We start from the raw sequence: 19,506 nt of genomic DNA, 5'->3' as shown, positions 1-19,506 counted from the left end.
AAAAATACTATCCTAAAGATGAAAATAGGTCATATTACATTAGTAAAACCCCCAAAAAGGGGGTAAAAATTATACTTTAGGTCTGATAATTGCACCATTTGCCTGCTGCTTCTGTGACATGTGACACTCCTTCCCCCACTTTGATATTCGTAGTGACAGGTGCTGAACATGTGCTATTGATTCGACGCCTGTAGAGGGTTGGATCAGCTGTTGCTTCATTATCATTCATTCAAAGTTTAAAGGCTTTTGGCCAGAGATAAAAGTAACTTTCTTGTATTTAAAAAATATTTTATTTCTTTTTTCATCTTTTGAGTTAAATAATCTGAAGTTTTAATTCATAGGAATTTTAGAATGTAGTGATGAAGTAATAAAAGCATTGTACCACAGAACATTTATAGTATGAAATAATTTGTGAACTTTTAGAGGAATAGTACGAACAGAAAAAAATAAAGATATATAATTATTTTGTCAGTAATATTGTCATTCCAACATTTAGTAAGAATAAATATAATACCTGTATTTTAAGCAGGGTTATTATCGTTAACTAAAATTAAAATTAAATCAATAAAACAAAATAAAAATTGTTAACAAATAAAATAAAATATAAAAAAAAATTAAACTTATTTTATTTCACTTAGTTTTCCAAGCCAATGTTTCTCATTTTGATTTTATGTTTTTATTTTTTTTTTACTTGATGTACTAAAATAAATAAAATTGAAATAAAAATGAATAAAAACTTTTTTTTTTTTTGTTTTTTCATTAAGTGTTTTTTCAGACTAGTGGAAAGAAAACATTCAAAAGACACTGTTAAGTGTTTCTTTTATAGCACTTTATCTATTTGTGTCAATAGTTTTTATTTAAAATACAAATTTAAAGGCTGTTTTCTCAAAATTAGTTTTTTTCTCCTACACTGAGCCATAAATCTCCACTTCAGTAGCACGTACACACGCCAAACTTACATTTTTATTCCTGTCTATATCCTGAAGGTTTTTACAGATAGGGATTTGTTCATATATAATTTGCTTGATAATATACATCATTTTATTCCTGCAAAAATTGTGAAAATATAGTGTTTTATGTCTGTTTTAAGTATTTATTATGGAGTGACAAAAAAATTATATTATATTAAAAATACCAAGATACCCAAGATTCCCTTTGTAAAAAATTTTGACTCTACTATGTCAAAATAAAAAATGAAACTAAACTCCAAAACAAAAATTTTGGAGCTGACTTTAGATTTTTTGTTGTAGAAATGTATGCAAATTAGCACATATTTAAATAAATAATACCTAAATATACAAATTTTTGAAAACTTGTAATACAAAAAATGTTTGCAATTATCAATGTAAGCAATCAACTGGGTAAGGCGATAACTATTAGTTGTTGGTTTTTTTTTTACCCCATTCACCTGCAATGTGTCACCTTAACTAAACATTAGAACAGCAAATATTAAAATTTAATTCAAAATATTAACATACAATATTAGTATATTATGATACTAAAATAACGCTGATTTTGAGAAAGTACCAATATTCCATTATATTTGAACTAAAGGAGAGAGATGCCCAGAAATCTACAGTAGTCAACATTTGAAGTGGATCAAAAAAGTTTAACAATGGTACAGGTATTGTTTTGGTTTTAGGACAACTTCGATAAAAAATGTTTTGATCCACTTCAAATGTTGATTACTGTATTTAAATGGAAATATATTTGTGTTTTATATTCCAGAATCCTTATTTATAATTCTTCTTCTATATCTTTTATGCAGATGCCTGAGAACGCTGGACAGCCCATGGTGGAGGAGGATGTCGAGACCTTTGCCTTCCAGGCTGAGATCGCTCAGCTGATGTCTCTGATCATCAACACCTTCTATTCCAACAAAGAGATCTTCCTCAGAGAGCTCATCTCCAACTCTTCAGATGTAAGTCGGTCTCCATATATGTACCTATAATTGGTCCAGAATTAACACGGTCCACAATAACGCAATGTCTGTCTTCAAACAGGCATTGGACAAGATCAGATACGAGAGCTTGACAGACCCAAGCAAACTCGACTCCTGCAAAGACCTGAAGATTGAACTCATCCCCGATCTGAAAGAGCGCACACTCACGATCATCGACACCGGCATCGGCATGACCAAAGCCGACCTCATCAACAACCTGGGCACCATCGCTAAATCCGGCACAAAGGCCTTCATGGAGGCCCTGCAGGCGGGAGCGGACATTTCTATGATCGGCCAGTTTGGCGTGGGTTTCTATTCCGCCTACCTGGTGGCCGAGAAAGTCACGGTGATCACCAAACACAACGATGACGAGCAGTACATCTGGGAATCTGCAGCTGGTGGTTCCTTCACAGTGAGGCCAGACTATGGTATGAGCTCTCAGAAGTGTTTTATTCAAATCAAATGGATTTTTAGTCCAAAATTATTGGATAACTTCACACATGCATTTGCTTTGGAATCACAGGCCCATCTCTTGGTCGTGGCACCAAAGTCATCCTCCACCTTAAAGAAGATCAGTCTGAATACGTTGAGGAGAAGCGCATCAAGGAAGTTGTGAAGAAACACTCTCAGTTCATCGGTTACCCCATTACGCTCTTTGTAAGTGCCTCTAAACTTCAAACCTTGGTTCCTGTTAACTTGAACAATATAAAGCATCAATTCTCTATATTATCTTGCAGGTTGAGAAACAGAGAGAGAAGGAGGTTGACCTTGAAGAAGGAGAAAAGGAGGAGGAGGTGGCGGCCGGCGATGAGAAGGACAAACCCAAGATTGAGGACCTGGGCGCTGATGAAGATGAAGACAGCAAAGATGGACAGAACAAGAGGAAGAAGAAGGTCAAGGAAAAGTACATTGATGCCCAGGAGCTGAACAAGACCAAGCCCATTTGGACCCGTAACCCTGATGACATCACCAATGAAGAGTACGGCGAGTTCTACAAGAGTTTGAGCAATGACTGGGAGGATCACCTGGCGGTTAAGGTTGGTAGGAGTATTGAGTCAGAAATGGATGGGCTTGTTATTGAGAAGACTAGATGATTAAACCAATGATGGTTTTGTTTTTAAACCGCCAATCATTTTTTAAACCACCAGTTGTCTTGATTTTAAACCACCAATTAATTTTTTAAAACCTCCAATCGTCTTAATTTAAACCGCCAATCATCTTGTTTTTAAAACTTCAGTAATTTTTTTAAACCACCAATCATCTTGTTTTTAAACCACCAATTAATTTTTTTAAACCTTAATTTAAACAATCATCTTGTTTTTGTAATTTTTTTAAATCATCTTGTTTTTAAACCACCAATTAATTTTTTAAACCTACAATCGTCTTGTTTTTAAACCTACAATCATTTTTTAAACTTCCAATCGTCTTGTTTTTAAACCGCCAATCATTTTGTTTTTAATCTTCCAATCATTTTTTTAAACCACCGATTGTCCTGTTTTTAAACCACCAATCATTTTTTTAAACCTCCAATCGTCTCGTTTTTAAACCACCAACAACCTTGTTTTCAATCATCAATCGTCTTGTTTTCAACCACCAATCGTCTTGTTTTTAAACCACCAGTCATGTCGTTTTTAAACTTACAATAATTTTTTTAAACCACCGATTGTCCTGTTTTTAAACCACCAATAATTTTTTTAAACCTCCGGTCGTCTAGTTGTTAAACCACCAATAGTCTTGATCTTAAACCGCCAACCTCCTTGTTTTCAACCACCGATTGTCTTGTTTTTAAACCACCAATCATTTTTTTAAACCACCAATAGTCTTGTTTTTAAACCACCAACCGCCTTGTTTTCAACCATCAATCGTCTTGTTTTCAACCACCAGTCATGTTGTTTTTAAACTTACAATCATTTTTTTAAACCACAGATTGTCCTGTTTTTAAACCACCAATCATTTTTTTAAACCTCCAGTCGTCTAGTTTTTAAACCACCAATAGTCTTGATCTTTAACTGCCAACCTCCTTGTTTTCAACCACCGATTGTCTTGTTTTTAAACCACTAATCGTTTTGTTTTTCAACCATCAATCGTCTTGTTTTCAACCACCAATCATTTTGTTTTTAAACTTACAATCATTTTTTCAAACCACCGATTGTCCTGTTTTTAAACCACCAATAATTTTTTTAAACCTCCAATCATCTTGTTTTAAACCAACAATCATTTTGTTTTTAAACCTCCAATCATCTTGTTTTTAAATCACCAATCTTGATTTTAAACCGCAAATCTTGTTTTTGCAGCACTTCTCAGTTGAGGGCCAGCTGGAGTTCCGCGCTCTATTGTTTGTACCCAGAAGAGCCGCTTTTGACCTTTTCGAGAACAAGAAGAAGAGAAACAACATTAAGTTGTATGTGCGCAGGGTCTTTATCATGGACAACTGTGAGGAGCTCATTCCAGAATATCTCAGTAAGTGTCTCAAGATCTCACGATTCCTGGATATTGATATGACCTGAGAGTTCAGATGTTAACGAGTTAAACTTTCCTCCCAGACTTCATTAAGGGTGTTGTGGACTCTGAAGATCTGCCGCTGAACATCTCCAGAGAGATGCTTCAACAGAGCAAGATCCTGAAAGTCATCCGCAAGAATCTAGTCAAGAAGTGCCTTGAGCTCTTCACCGAACTCTCTGAGGACAAAGACAACTACAAGAAATTCTACGAGCAGTTCTCCAAGAACATCAAGGTATGTTCACTTTTCGAGTAGTTATTGAAATCATAGATGAGATCATTTTGAAATATTTCCAAGCTAAAATGGCTTTTCCAATTGTAGCTTGGCATCCATGAAGACTCTCAGAACCGCAAAAAACTCTCAGAGCTGCTTCGCTACTACACATCGGCTTCTGGAGACGAGATGGTTTCCCTCAAGGACTACGTGTCTCGCATGAAGGACAGCCAGAAGCACATCTACTACATTACTGGTTAGTAGTTGGTTAATGAGTTTAAACATTATTTTAACGCACACAGATCATTTTCTTACAAACCTTGCTTTTCACCAAAGGTGAGACCAAAGATCAGGTAGCCAACTCTGCTTTTGTGGAGCGTCTGCGCAAAGCCGGTCTGGAGGTGATCTACATGATCGAGCCCATCGATGAGTACTGCGTACAGCAGCTGAAGGAATACGATGGCAAAAACCTGGTATCAGTGACCAAGGAGGGTCTGGAGTTGCCTGAGGATGAGGAGGAGAAGAAGAAGCAGGAAGAGCTGAAGACCAAATATGAGAACTTGTGCAAGATCATGAAAGACATTCTGGACAAAAAGATTGAGAAGGTATAAGCCGTTAGCATACTGGAGTTTGATTTTAAAGTGAATGCTCTTCAGAAATGATCATTAATAAACATGTATCCATACAGGTCACTGTGTCAAACCGTCTGGTGGCTTCACCTTGCTGCATCGTCACAAGCACATACGGCTGGACGGCCAACATGGAGAGAATCATGAAGTCTCAGGCCTTGAGGGACAACTCCACCATGGGCTACATGACCGCTAAGAAGCACCTAGAGATCAACCCCATCCATCCCATCGTCGAGACCCTCAGAGAGAAAGCAGAGGCCGACAAGAACGACAAGGCCGTGAAAGACTTGGTGATCCTGCTGTTCGAAACCGCCCTGCTCTCCTCTGGATTCACCCTGGAAGACCCACAGACACATGCTAACCGCATCTACAGGATGATCAAACTTGGTCTTGGTAAGTTGGATGATTACAGAAATTATACTTTTAAACACATTAGCCTAGAGTGTATCACCATTATTAATGCATTAATGGTTACTGGCAATGCTCATTTAAAAAAAATTAGTCTTCCACTACACTCATTATTGGCGTCTAGAACCTTTAACATCAATGGAACCTTTCCCATGCATAGTAGAAAAAGTTTCTTAATATTATTAAAATGTTCTTTGCACTAATTTAAAATGGTTCTTTTAAGAATTAGCCAATGAAAGGTTTTTTGGGAACCCAACAATTGTTCTTCTATGGCATTTATTTTTAAGGGTGTAGTCATAAATGAAATTTATTCATACTAATTAAAAATGGTTCTTTTAAGAATTATCCACTAAAACATATCAGTCCACCACTACACTCTTAAAAATTAAAGAGTCATTATTGGCTTTGATGGTTCCACGAAGAAACGTTAACATCAGTGGAAACTTTCCATTGCACTAAAGGTTCTTTTTAATGCAAAATGGTTATTTAGATTATTACAATGTTCTTTACACTAATAAAAATGGTTCTTTTAAGAATTATCCACTAAAACATATTGCTCCACCTTTAGAATCTTAAAAATAAAAGTTCATTATTGGCATCTGTGGTTCCATGAAAGAACTTTAACACCTATGGAACCCTTTCATTAAACTAAATGTTATTAAACTTTCCATTGCACTAAATGTCCTTTTTATGGAAAAAAGGCTCTTTAGATCATTAAAATGTTGCTCACACTAATTAAAAAAAATGGTTAATTTAAGAATTATCCACTAAAATATATTTCTCTACCATTAGAGTCGCATCTGGTTCCATGAAGAACCTTTAACATCTATGGAAACTTTCCATTGCACTAAAGGTTCTTTTTAATGCAAAAAGGTTATTTAGAAAGTTAAAATGTTTTTTACACTGATAAAAATGGTTCTTTTAAGAATCATCCACTGAAATATATTGCTCCAACATTACACCATTATATAAATAAAGGTTCTCTGTTGGCTTTGATGGTTCCACAAAGAACCTTTAATATCTATGGAAACTTTCCATTGCACTAAATGATCTTTAAAAAGGCCTCTTTAGATTATTAAAATGTTCTCCACACTAATAAAAATGGTTCTTTTAAGAATGATCCACTCAAACATATTGCTCCACCTTTAGAATCTTAAAAATAATAGTTCATTTTTGGCATCTGTGGTTCCATGAAGAACCTTTAACATCGATGGAACCTTTCCATTGCACTAACGGTTCTTTTTAATGCACAAATATATTGCTCCACCATTATACTCTTAAAAATAAAGGTTCTTTGTTGGCTTTGATGGTTCCACGAAGAACCTTTAACATCCATGGAACCTTTCCATTGCACTAAATGTTATTTTTTTATGGAAAAAAGTTCTTTAGATTATTGAAATGTTCTTTACACTAATAAAAAACTGGTTCTATAAAGAATTATCCACTCAAACATATTGCTTTGCCATTAGACTCTTAAAAATAATAGTTCATTTTTGGCATCTGTGGTTCCATGAAGAACCTTTAACATCCATGCAACCTTTCCAATGGACTAAATGTTATTTTTAATGGAAAAAAGCCTCTTTAGATCATTAAAATGTTCTTCACACTAATAAAAAATAGTTATTTTAAGAATTGTCCAATGGAAGGTTCTTTATCAAACCAGAAATGACTTTTCTATGACCTGTAGGTGTAGTCATAAATTAAATATCATCGGACAAAATGACTTAATTATATTTTAATCTCTTTCTTTTCAGGCATTGATGACGATGACTCTGCCGTTGAAGACATTACTCAACCCGCCGAAGAAGATATGCCAGTTCTGGAAGGTGACGACGACAGTTCTAGAATGGAGGAAGTCGACTAAAAGAGTTTTAGTGTAAATATCGCTAAGTTGTTAATGTATTTAATTTATTGTTTTTGTAAAAACAATCTCAGCAGCCCAAAGTGAACATTAAACTAGCCAAAAAATGTCTTGTAATGCTTTTTTGTGTAGTACTGTACCAGAAAATGGAATTTTCTGAGCTTTTCTAATACAAGCTGTTTTTAATAAATGGAAGTTTTTAATAAATGACATATGATAAACATAATCTGGAGTCAGTTTTTATTTCGCTAAGCAATCTAGAAATTTCATCTCCTTCAGTCTTGGCCCCGCCCACTTGACCGTTGTAACGGAGGCGAGTGGATGACTGACAGTCAAGCCCCTCCCCCTGCGCCCATAGGAAAGCGTTGAGAAGATTCGAGAGATTTCTGGAGCGTCCGCGTTCTCGAACTCTCCCGCCAGGACGTATATAAACGCCAGTAGCGTAACTGACGCGCTCGGTTACGGATCTCCCTAAGCTCAGTGACAGCTGAGGAGAAAACTCTCACAGGCTTACAGATTTAACTCACTCGAATAAAACATTCAAGGTAAGATTATGGAATTAGAATAACATCCCGGTTCGTTTTCATTTCACTTGTTTTGTCATTTAACGCGAATTCTGTGAGGATATTCGACGTTTATTCACGCTTAATTCAACCGTCAACATTCTTGTAACAGTTGAGATGCTCCTGCAAGACGATTTTAATCGTGTATCAACAAATACAAAATACATTTCAACTTAAAATGTGATTTTACATCACTAAGTTGTTGTTATTCTGCATGAAGTGCTACTTAGATAAAGTCCTCAGACCATCTGGACTTGATCAGTTTTACCTCAGAGGATTTTCATCAGATTAAACGAGGCTTTCACGATCAATAAATCTGCTTTCGAAGAAGTGGACGTCATTATTAAGCATGCATGCTTATGTTAATAAGTGCATTTTAAATATGTGGTCATTATACATGCACACATACGTTGTTGTTGTTGTTGTTATTAAAGCATAAAGTATATGAGTTGTATTACAGTGTCTAATATACATAGCAAACGCGTGTACAGTGAGAACTGAAAGTGATGTGCTCCATGTTAATGCATGTTGAGAGTTTGGTAGGTTCTAGAAGCTTGCAATGACCCTCTTCAACCAACAGGAGGCGCAAGAGTTCGTACAAGCTGTTCCCAAACCGAGAGAAATCCCTTCAGCTTTGTGTGGGAGTCACATTTATTAATAGAATTAACTCAAAACTCTTTTGCATTTGAAATAAACCTTGCTATGAGTTCTCAAATGGTTTAATCAGCCAATGCATGCTGAATTACTAATGCTTTTCATGCTTAATAATAACACAATGTAATAGCAGACTTATCAGATCCTTAAATATTACGTGCATGTTATATATATTTTGTTTGTTGCACCCAGATGCCGGAGGCACACGACCAGCCGATGGAGGAGGAAGCAGAGACCTTCGCCTTCCAAGCTGAGATCGCTCAGCTGATGTCTTTGATCATCAACACTTTCTATTCCAACAAAGAGATCTTCCTCAGGGAGCTCATCTCCAACTCTTCAGATGTACGTAACTGTAATGAAAGATAATATGAGATGATAATATGAGTAATAGTATAGTGAGTAATAGTAATGTTGTAATAAATAGTTATAACAAGAGCAACTTTTAAGTGTGCATATTATTATTCATGGTAACACGACACAAAAAATGTAATTTAATTTCTAAATTATTCATAATTACAAATAAATCATAATTTAAAGTAACAAAGAATTAACTAAAGCAATAAAGAATTAAATAATTAAAGTAGTAAAAATAAAGAAACAATATAACGAGTGCTTTTTAAACTACTTATACTAATTAATAATTTCCTGCAAGTATTTTTTTTCTATTAAGTAAACATTGCTTCAGAGAAAGGGTGTTTGTAGATTTTTTTCTGACACAAGTTTTACTTTTAAACTACAAGTTATTATTACTGACTGTTTAATCAGTAATACATTATTAAAAAATATGTTACGAGGAATACACCAAATGCTTTTTAAATGAATGCAAATTAATAATTATAATTAAGTTATTTTTTAAACAATTGCATTTATCCTTTTTTTATTAAGTAAACATTGCTTCAGTAAATGTGTTTACATTTAGGCAATTTTGCTTCCTGAAAAAATACTTGCTAATGCAATTTTTAAAATGGATTATTGTTATTTTTATGATGAATTAATAATACAAAGCAAATAAGCACATTACAAGCAATTTAACAGAAGGTGTTTTTAAAAAAACTAATATTAATTAATGTAAATTGTATCATATTTTTAAAAAATAGTATGTAGTTTTCAGGTATTTTTCAAGTAAATATTCCAATTCCTTTTTGTACATAATTATAATTGGAGGCTTTGCCATTTTTAAAAGTGATTATTACAATTATTGTTTAGGCAGAAATAAAATAAAAAAAAAATAAATAGCAATTTTCTTTTTAAACTACTAATACACATTCATAATTATAATTAAATCATAATTGTAGCCTTTAAGTACTATTTTTAAGTAAACATTGCTTCAGTGTAAAAATATTATGATTATTACTGTTATTATTACTGACTTTAGTCAGTAATACATTTATAAAAAATAAGCAAGTTGCAAGGAATACAACAAAGTGCCTTTTAATTGATGCAAATTAATTTTTAATGCAAATAAATATAAATCGTATCAGGTTCTTAAAAAATAGCATTTAGTTTAAGTATTTTTCAAATAAATATTATTTCAGAAAAATGTTTGCATAATAATAATTGAAGATTATGTGACAAAAAAGTGATTATTACAATTACTTATTGTTTAGGCAGAAAAAAATAAAGAAGCAATAAAAGAGTGCTTTTAAACTACTAATTTGTAGTTGTTTTATTTAATTACATTTTTTTATTTCATTTTAATTTGTATAATTAAAATTATAATTCAATCATAATTGTAGTCTTCAAGTATTTTTTCCATTAAGTAAACATTATTTCAGTAAGTAGAAGTAAAGGTAAAAAAAAAAAAAAGCAAAGCACATTACAAGAAATATAACAGTGCTTTTCAAAATATTAATGCAAATTAATGATTAGAATTAAATAATGAGTTTCTAAAAGGAGCATGTAGCTTTCAAGTAATTTTTCATTAAATAAACATAGCTTTTGTAAATCATATAAACAGTCAGTAATATAATAAAAAAACAAGGACGCACATTGCATTTTATGTCTTAAGGCTGCTTAAATAATCTAATGGATCCTTAAAAATAACTGAAATATTCCTTCTGTTCTCCATCAGGCTTTGGACAAAATCCGCTATGAGAGTCTCACAGACCCGAGCAAGCTGGACTCAGGAAAAGACCTTAAAATCGAAATCATTCCCAACAAACAAGATCGCACACTGACCATCATCGACACCGGCATCGGCATGACCAAAGCCGACCTCATCAACAACCTGGGTACCATTGCCAAATCCGGCACAAAGGCCTTCATGGAGGCCCTGCAGGCGGGAGCGGACATTTCTATGATCGGCCAGTTCGGAGTGGGTTTCTATTCCGCCTACTTAGTGGCCGAAAAAGTCACAGTGATCACCAAACACAACGATGACGAGCAGTACGCGTGGGAGTCGTCTGCAGGCGGATCGTTCACCGTTAAAGTGGACAGCTGTGAGTGACGCACAAGCTCGTTTCATTTTGTGAATGAATTTGTGTCGTTGAAATACTGTATGCAAGCTGCAACTGAAGTTAATTGGAGATGTTGCTTGTTTCTACAGCCGAGCCGATCGGTCGTGGCACAAAAGTGATCCTGCATTTGAAGGAGGATCAGACAGAGTACATCGAAGAGCGACGAATCAAAGAGATCGTCAAGAAGCACTCACAGTTCATCGGCTACCCCATCACACTCTTTGTAAGTTGCTAAAGAATGTAAGCGTACAAATAAGGCATTCCCAAACTTTTTTTGGTCATACAACCCCTTTGATCTAAAATAAAATAGTTTTCTTAAGATTAAGCTAATATTTCTATAATTTAGCAAGACATTTGCATGTTTACACTTCTCTGATGTTGACTGATGACATGATGCTAAACAAATATTTGTTTTTAAAATATTTCTTAAATATACTAATAAAATATTTTTTATATATATATATATATATATATATATATACTTTTAAATGTATTAAATATGAAAACTATTAAATAAAATATGGTTAAGAAACTAAAATTAACTTCATAGGTAAAATTTCAGCAATTTAACACATCGATTTTGCTTCTCTGATGCTGATTAATGATATGCAGCTCAACAAATTAAATAAAAAAAATTTAACATAATATAAAAGATTATATTAAAAAAAAACGTATTTGTAATAATAATTTGTGTAGTTAATTTCTAGTTAATTAGTTCTAATAAATTAAAGTTATATTTGAAGTTAATATACACATTTGTATGTTTACGGTTCTTTGACATTGGTTAAAGGACACTTTAAATATTTATTTAAGTATTTCTTAAAAACAAAATTAAATTAATTGAAATGTAAAAAAAAAAATAATAATAAAAAATTTAAATTAAAATTCTTAAATTACAAAAATAAAATTTTCTATATTAAGAATTTATTTGCAAAAACAGATAACGTTTTTTTTTTCTGTTATCGTGTTTTTATTGTGTTATTTAGCTGTATATTTTTTTAGTTATTTTTACTTTATATCAAAATAACCCAACTGCAGATTAATTAGAATGCACAGTGAAAAAATAAGAAAATTGTAAAAAACAGTTATCTGTTTTTGCAAATAAACACTTCATGTATCTTCAAGTGTTTATTTATTTATTTTTTTGTAAATATTATTATACAAATAAATAAAATGAATATTTTAAAATGTATAGTTATTACATTTAAATTAAAAATAAATATTTCAATAATTAGCAACACATTAATGTTTACACTTTTTCTGATGTTGATTTAATGACAGTGAATTACATTTGTTTTTTTAATTATTTCTTAAATACACTAATTAAATCTGTAATATCTTTTAAGTTTTTTCGTTTTAGAAAGAGAATAATAAATATTTTAAGGGTTTGAAAAATGTGTATAATTAAAAATGTATAGTTGATCAAATAAAATGAGCTTTATAGGTAATATTTCAGTAATTTAACAACACATATGCATGTCCACGGTTCTTTGATGTCAATTAAAGGTCACATGACTTGCATTTATCCTCAGAAATACATAAAAACATCAGCAGCAAATATTTAGTAAAGATCTTGACACACATTTGTCTATCAATCCTGTTACGTTTATAAATCTAGAATTATATCCAAACATACATTTCAATGGACTAATTTAGCTCTAGATGGCACAATTTGTTCAGTAGAATGTTTGAAGTCTTTATAAATCTTTAAAAACATTTATAAATAAGGAAAACCATCCGTTCCATGTTCAGATTAGTAATTTAAGCAGTGCTTCTTTAATAATCAAATCATATTGTCGCTTTCAGGTCGAGAAGGAGCGCGACAAGGAGGTGAGCGACGACGAGGCAGAGGAGGAGAAGGAAAAAGAGAAAGAGGAGGAGGAGGGCGAGAAAGACAAGGACGAGGACAAGCCCGAGATCGAAGACGTGGGCTCAGACGATGAGGACCACGACGACAAGAGCTCCGACAAGAAGAAGAAAAAGAAGAAGATCAAGGAGAAGTACATCGACCAGGAGGAGCTCAACAAGACCAAACCTCTGTGGACCCGCAACCCCGACGACATCACCAACGAGGAGTACGGCGAGTTCTACAAGAGCCTGACCAACGACTGGGAGGATCACCTGGCCGTCAAGGTGACTTCATAACTCAACCTGAGATATTATGTGTGCAGAAACACTTAATGAATGAAAACGAATGAAAAAATGAAACATTTTTAACAAAAACTGTCAAAAATACACTTATGTCTATTTAATGTATTGCATTTATTATACACATTTCTTTTATGTTTGTGTCTATATATATTAAATGTTACATGCATGTATTTTATTTGAAAGTAAAATATAAAAACATTTAAATTATTAAATTTTTCTTTTTTGTTTAGTTTAACTTAGTACTAAAATAAACATTTCTAAAATATAGACAAAAATGATAAAACTAACAAAAACAACATATACAATGTTTGTTTGCATTAATTCGACTTAATTAAATGTTGTTATATACATTTTTATTTATTTATATATATGCATTTTCTTAACCCATTCAAACAGACTGAAAAAAAAAAAATTAAATTATATTAAACATGCAATATTTTTGTTTCCTAAATAACTGACACCATGCATCATAAGGAGGTCATGTAATAATTTAGCAGGAAAATGAGAGCATTGATGATGCAAAATTCATCACTTATGAAAAAAATATTTAATCTATAAAGTCATTATTCTGTTTAATTTGTTCTTAATTTTTTTTTTCTTTTTTAAATTAAAGCAGCATGAATGTGATTAAATAATGCACTGATATGTTCTTAAAATTGTATTTTACAATTTAAACGCATATTTAATTTAACTTAAAAACATAAAAGATTTACAAATGTACCTTATTGCAAATAGTAACAGAAACAGCAAAAATGTTAAATGTTTTAAAACATTTTTAGAAAAGTAAAACATGTTTAGAAGACAATAGTATCATTCAACACAATTAATTAAATCTTTTTTTTATTAAATTTGTGTAATTTTTAATTATATCTAATTTGACATCTATTAACTTTAATCTTAGATTTGATTCATTTTTTTAAATTCAAATTTTCATGTTTAAAGTCCCAATTTATACTGAAAAATTAAATTTAAAATTAAATAATTGATTCAAAGCAGCTTCACAGAGATAAACTGGAAAATAAGAGCGTTGATGATGCAAAATTCAATTTGATGAGTGGATCAATATTTTCCTAAACCACTGACACCATGCATCATTAGGAGGTCATGTGAAGATTTAGCACGCTATTAATCATGCATTGCATTTTTTAAAAAATAGTGTGCATTGCACATTGCAGTAAGCAGTACGCTAGTATTCTGTTTCAAAGATGCACATTTCCTATTGGCAGAATTGAACTCACTCGCTTTTTTTTGTATTTCCTCGCAGCACTTTTCTGTGGAGGGTCAGCTGGAGTTCCGCGCGCTGCTTTTTGTGCCTCGTAGAGCTCCGTTCGATCTCTTCGAGAACAAGAAGAAGAAGAATAACATCAAGCTGTACGTGCGCAGGGTGTTCATCATGGACAACTGCGACGAGCTCATCCCAGAGTACCTTAGTAAGTATCTCAGTCCAACATAATCATATTGCATTTGCCAGTATTGTTGGGCAACCTAAAACCATAGAGTTATTATTTAGCTTCATGTCTTTTTTAATATGATCCTTCTTTCTTAATTCAGACTTCATTAAGGGTGTTGTGGACTCTGAGGATCTGCCGCTCAACATCTCCAGAGAGATGCTTCAACAAAGCAAGATCCTGAAAGTCATCCGCAAGAACCTGGTCAAGAAGTGCCTGGAGCTCTTCACCGAACTCTCTGAGGACAAAGACAACTACAAGAAATTCTACGAGCAGTTCTCCAAGAACATCAAGGTGAAAACTTGCGCTCAAATATCTAATAAACACACACTTAAGCTTTGTAAAAGTTTTGTAGTGCTTCAAAACAAGTCAACAGAGATTGATTCAAAGCAGCTTCACAGAGATAAACAGGAACAAAATTAATTTATCACTTATGAAAAAAATATTTAACGTTAATCTTAGATTTGATTAATTGTTTACGTTTTATTATTTTTCAGATTTAAATTTTCATGTTTAAAGTCCCAATTTATACCGAAAAATAAAATGTAAAATTAAATAATTAAAAAAATAAGTATTTAATCACTTTCATGCTGCTTTAATTAAAAAAAATAATATGTATATATATATATATATATATATTTTTTTTTTTTTTTTTTTTTTTTAAGTAGCATGAAGGTGTTTAAATACTGCACTGATGTGTTTTTAAAATTGTATGTTACAAATTTACTTCACAGTTTAAATGTATTTTATATAGTCCTAAAATATTGATTCACTCAAAAAAAAAAAAATATATATATATATAATATTACTTAAAAACTAAAAGTTTAATTTTGTTGCAAATTCTAACTAAAAAAGCAAAAATATTACGTTTTAAAACATTTTTCTAAACACAAATGTTTTTCAAGACAATTATCATATGCAGCTCAATTAATTACTAAAGTTTAATCTTTGATTTTATTTATTTTTAATTCTTATCATTTTAATTTTTTTATTTATTTAATTTTAATTTATTTATAATTATTTATTGTAATTTATTGTTTATTTTATGTATTATTATTAATTATTTATTTTCAACACTTAAATTTTCATGTTTATTTAATCTTTGTTTGTATTATTTATTTCTATTTATTGTTTTAACACTGTCCCTAAATTAATTTTAATTTTTAAAGTCCCAGTGTATACTGTGAAAAATCATTTTACAAGTAAAATATTATTTAGAAAATATTTAATTTGTGTTAAATCCCCCCACTCACTATAGTACTGTGCTGTTAGCTGTATTAAAATTTTTACAAATGTACAACCTTATTGCAAGTACTAAAATAGTAAAAATAATGTTTTTAAAACATATTAATAAACATAAACTACATGTTCAGAAGACAACATCATTATTCAACTCAGTTAATTTCTAGTTTTTTTTTCTCATCCATCATCCGTCAGAATAATTTTGCTTAATATAATAATGAATAAAAGAAATAAACGAATGATATTTTCCCTATATACAGCTGGGCATTCATGAAGACTCTCAGAACAGGAAGAAACTGTCAGAGCTGCTTCGCTACTACACATCTGCTTCTGGAGACGAGATGGTTTCACTCAAAGATTACGTGACTCGCATGAAGGACACACAGAAACACATTTACTACATCACTGGTACGAACGCATTGACCTCTCGTTGCATTTGGAATCACTACATAGGTGACTTTAACTAACGTTTACGTGCTTCCTCTGTAGGTGAGACCAAAGATCAGGTGGCCAACTCTGCTTTTGTGGAGCGCCTGCGCAAAGCCGGTCTGGAGGTGATCTACATGATCGAGCCCATCGACGAGTACTGCGTACAGCAGCTCAAGGAGTTCGAGGGCAAGAATCTGGTGTCGGTTACCAAGGAGGGTCTGGAGCTGCCTGAGGATGAGGAGGAGAAGAAGAAGCAAGAGGAGAAGAAATCCAAGTTTGAGAACCTGTGCAAGATCATGAAAGACATCCTGGAGAAGAAAGTTGAAAAGGTAAAGATTCAATCGTTCAGACACCACGGACTCATTTTAGAACAACTGTCCTAAAATTTAAAAGGCATTTGTATATATTTTAACCTAATTTTTTACTGTGAAAGTGTATATGTAAAATATTATTATATGTGGTATTGTACTGTTAGCTGTATTATTTATATTATTGTATTTATTTATTTTCAATGTAATTTCAATTTATTTTAATTTAATTGGTCTGTCTATTTAGTTTAGTTTTTTTTTTTTTTTTTTAAATGCTGTATATATTTTTAACAAATCAGTTTATACTGTGAAAAATATCCTAAATGTATGAAAATATTATTTGGAAAATGTTTAGTTTCAATTATGTTTATATTCTGTTATGTTTTTTTTTTTGTTTGTTTGTTTTTTTTAATACTGTACTGTTATTTATTTAATAGATTTTTAAATCTAATTTTTATTTTAACCTAACTTGATATAGTTTAATCATATTTATTATTATTATTTTTTTTTTTATGGAAATATTAGTTGGAAAATGTTTAGTTTCAATTACGTTTATATTCTATTACCATTTTTTCGACTCTTATAGTGTACTGTTCGTTTTTTAATAGATTTTTTAAAATCTAATTTTATTTTTTAATCTAACTTGATATAGTTTAATTATATTTATTATTTATTTATTATTATATTTATTTATTAAATATTTTTATTTTATGAAAATATTTGGAAAATGTTTAGTTTCAATTACATTTACATTCTAATTCTATTTTTCCTTTTTTTTTTTTACTCTAATACTGTACGGTTAGTTATTTAATAGATTTTTAAATCCAATTTTTATTTCAGTCTAACTTGATATAGTTTATTCATATTTATTATTGTTTATTTTATATTTTTTTTTATTATTTATTAATTTTAATATTTTATTAATTTTATTAATATATATATATATTTTTATTATTTGTATATTTGATTACGGTTGTATTATATTATTATTATATATTATATATTGTATATTACTGTATTATACATTATATTATATATTCATGTATAAAGACCCAATTTATTCTGTGATTAAAATAATATTATTAATATATGTAAAATAATATTTGGAAAATACTACTGTTTACCTGTTTCTTTTAATTGTTTTTAATAATTTATCTATTTAGTTTAATTTTTCAGTTTTTTTTAGTTTGAATGAATTGAATAAATTTTATTGGTGCATCTACACCTCATTTTTGATTGCTAACCAACATGTTTATTACCACGACAGGTCACCGTCTCAAACCGTCTGGTGTCTTCGCCCTGCTGCATCGTCACAAGCACATACGGCTGGACGGCCAACATGGAGAGGATCATGAAGGCCCAGGCTCTGCGGGACAACTCCACCATGGGCTACATGGCGGCCAAGAAGCACCTGGAGATCAACCCCGACCACCCCATCGTCGAGACGCTCCGCCAGAAAGCAGAAGCCGACAAGAACGACAAATCGGTGAAGGATCTGGTGATCCTGCTGTTCGAGACGGCGCTGCTTTCCTCCGGCTTCACGCTGGACGACCCACAGACGCACTCCAACCGAATCTACAGGATGATCAAACTCGGATTAGGTGGGTAAACCACTCTGTGATTGCACATGTGCCAATGCAATGGGAAAACAAGCGTTTTAATGGGTTTTGTAATCCTTTCAGGCATCGACGAGGATGATCTGTCCACAGAAGAGCCCAGCTCGGCTCCCATCGAGGACATGCCGCCGCTGGAAGGAGACGACGACACGTCTCGCATGGAGGAGGTCGACTGAGAACGGCCGCTGTCTAGTTCATGTTTGTAGTTCTGTAAAAAGATTTCATGTTCAGATTATTGATTGTTGCACAATGCAGTTCCTGTTCATTCCAGTTTTGTTGGTAAAGCTTTAGGAAACCTCTGGCCATGCCACATTCCCTTTTTTGTATTATTTTGTTTTTTGAGTTGTGTATGCATTTGTTTTGTATTTATTAATTAACATTCCAATGTTAATTTTGAGTGTTTAAGGGACTCAAATGTAAAGTTCGACACTGATACTGTATTATTGATATGATGGGATTCAGAAATAAAGCTTACCATATCAGATCATGTGATGCTCAGATACTCCTTTCTGCTGTCAGCGGTTTTAAAAAGACAACAAATGTGCATCTGAATCACTTGTAGAGTCTTGGTTTATACGTTTAGATGCAATATTTTTTAAAAATGTGATTAAGTAAATTAAAAAAAACATCTTGTCTGGACACCGTAAAATTATGTATTATATATTTCAATAATTTTAATATTGATTCAGCCATCATTTTAAACATAAAGGGTTTAAAAATGTGCAACCTTATTGTAAAAAATAAAGTTTAAAAAAAATTAATAATACAAATGTTTAAAATTTTACAACCTTATTTTAAAAAAGAAAAATATTTGTAAAATGTAAAAACAAACAAACAAAAAACAAAATGTTTAAAAAATTGCAAACTTGAAAACCGTCCTGTACAATGATGATCAGGGTTCATACAAAGTGCTTGAAGTACTTGAATTTGACTTTTTGACATTTAAGGCTTTGAAAACCCTTGAAAAAATGCAGAATTATTGAAAGACTATGTACCTATAAGTGTTTATTTTTTTATTAAGCACATATCACGCAAACTAGCGAGCTAAGGCAGTAGTAGTACTGAAAATTTCTGTAAATGGTGGCT

The 19,506-nt window shown here is 31.8% G+C and overlaps 2 protein-coding genes across 2 annotated transcripts in view; both read left to right on the top strand.

Moving 5' to 3' along the window:
- LOC127182678 (heat shock protein HSP 90-alpha 1) overlaps positions 1-7,779 on the top strand; it is an 8,343-nt gene extending 564 nt beyond the window's left edge. The window contains exons 2-11 of the mRNA XM_051138125.1: positions 1,769-1,921; positions 2,004-2,370; positions 2,466-2,599; positions 2,680-2,979; positions 4,237-4,402; positions 4,486-4,676; positions 4,764-4,911; positions 4,992-5,260; positions 5,344-5,677; positions 7,447-7,779. Of these exons, the coding sequence (XP_050994082.1) occupies positions 1,769-1,921; positions 2,004-2,370; positions 2,466-2,599; positions 2,680-2,979; positions 4,237-4,402; positions 4,486-4,676; positions 4,764-4,911; positions 4,992-5,260; positions 5,344-5,677; positions 7,447-7,556 (2,172 nt within the window). The 3' untranslated portion in view covers positions 7,557-7,779. The remainder of the gene's footprint in view (positions 1-1,768; positions 1,922-2,003; positions 2,371-2,465; positions 2,600-2,679; positions 2,980-4,236; positions 4,403-4,485; positions 4,677-4,763; positions 4,912-4,991; positions 5,261-5,343; positions 5,678-7,446) is intronic.
- Positions 7,780-7,933: 154 nt separating this feature from the next.
- hsp90aa1.2 (heat shock protein 90, alpha (cytosolic), class A member 1, tandem duplicate 2) lies at positions 7,934-18,907 on the top strand. Its single transcript, XM_051138124.1, has 11 exons — positions 7,934-8,098; positions 8,963-9,112; positions 10,842-11,208; positions 11,316-11,449; positions 13,033-13,359; positions 14,642-14,807; positions 14,929-15,119; positions 16,328-16,475; positions 16,557-16,825; positions 18,072-18,405; positions 18,487-18,907. Exons 2-11 carry the CDS (start codon positions 8,963-8,965, stop codon positions 18,594-18,596), a joined length of 2,196 nt encoding a protein of 731 aa, XP_050994081.1. The 5' UTR covers positions 7,934-8,098; the 3' UTR covers positions 18,597-18,907.
- Positions 18,908-19,506: the final 599 nt, after the last annotated feature.

This window comes from Labeo rohita, chromosome 20 (assembly GCF_022985175.1).
Source record: "Labeo rohita strain BAU-BD-2019 chromosome 20, IGBB_LRoh.1.0, whole genome shotgun sequence".
Lineage (NCBI taxonomy): Eukaryota > Metazoa > Chordata > Actinopteri > Cypriniformes > Cyprinidae > Labeo > Labeo rohita.
This window is presented reverse-complemented; position numbering and strand designations above follow the sequence as displayed.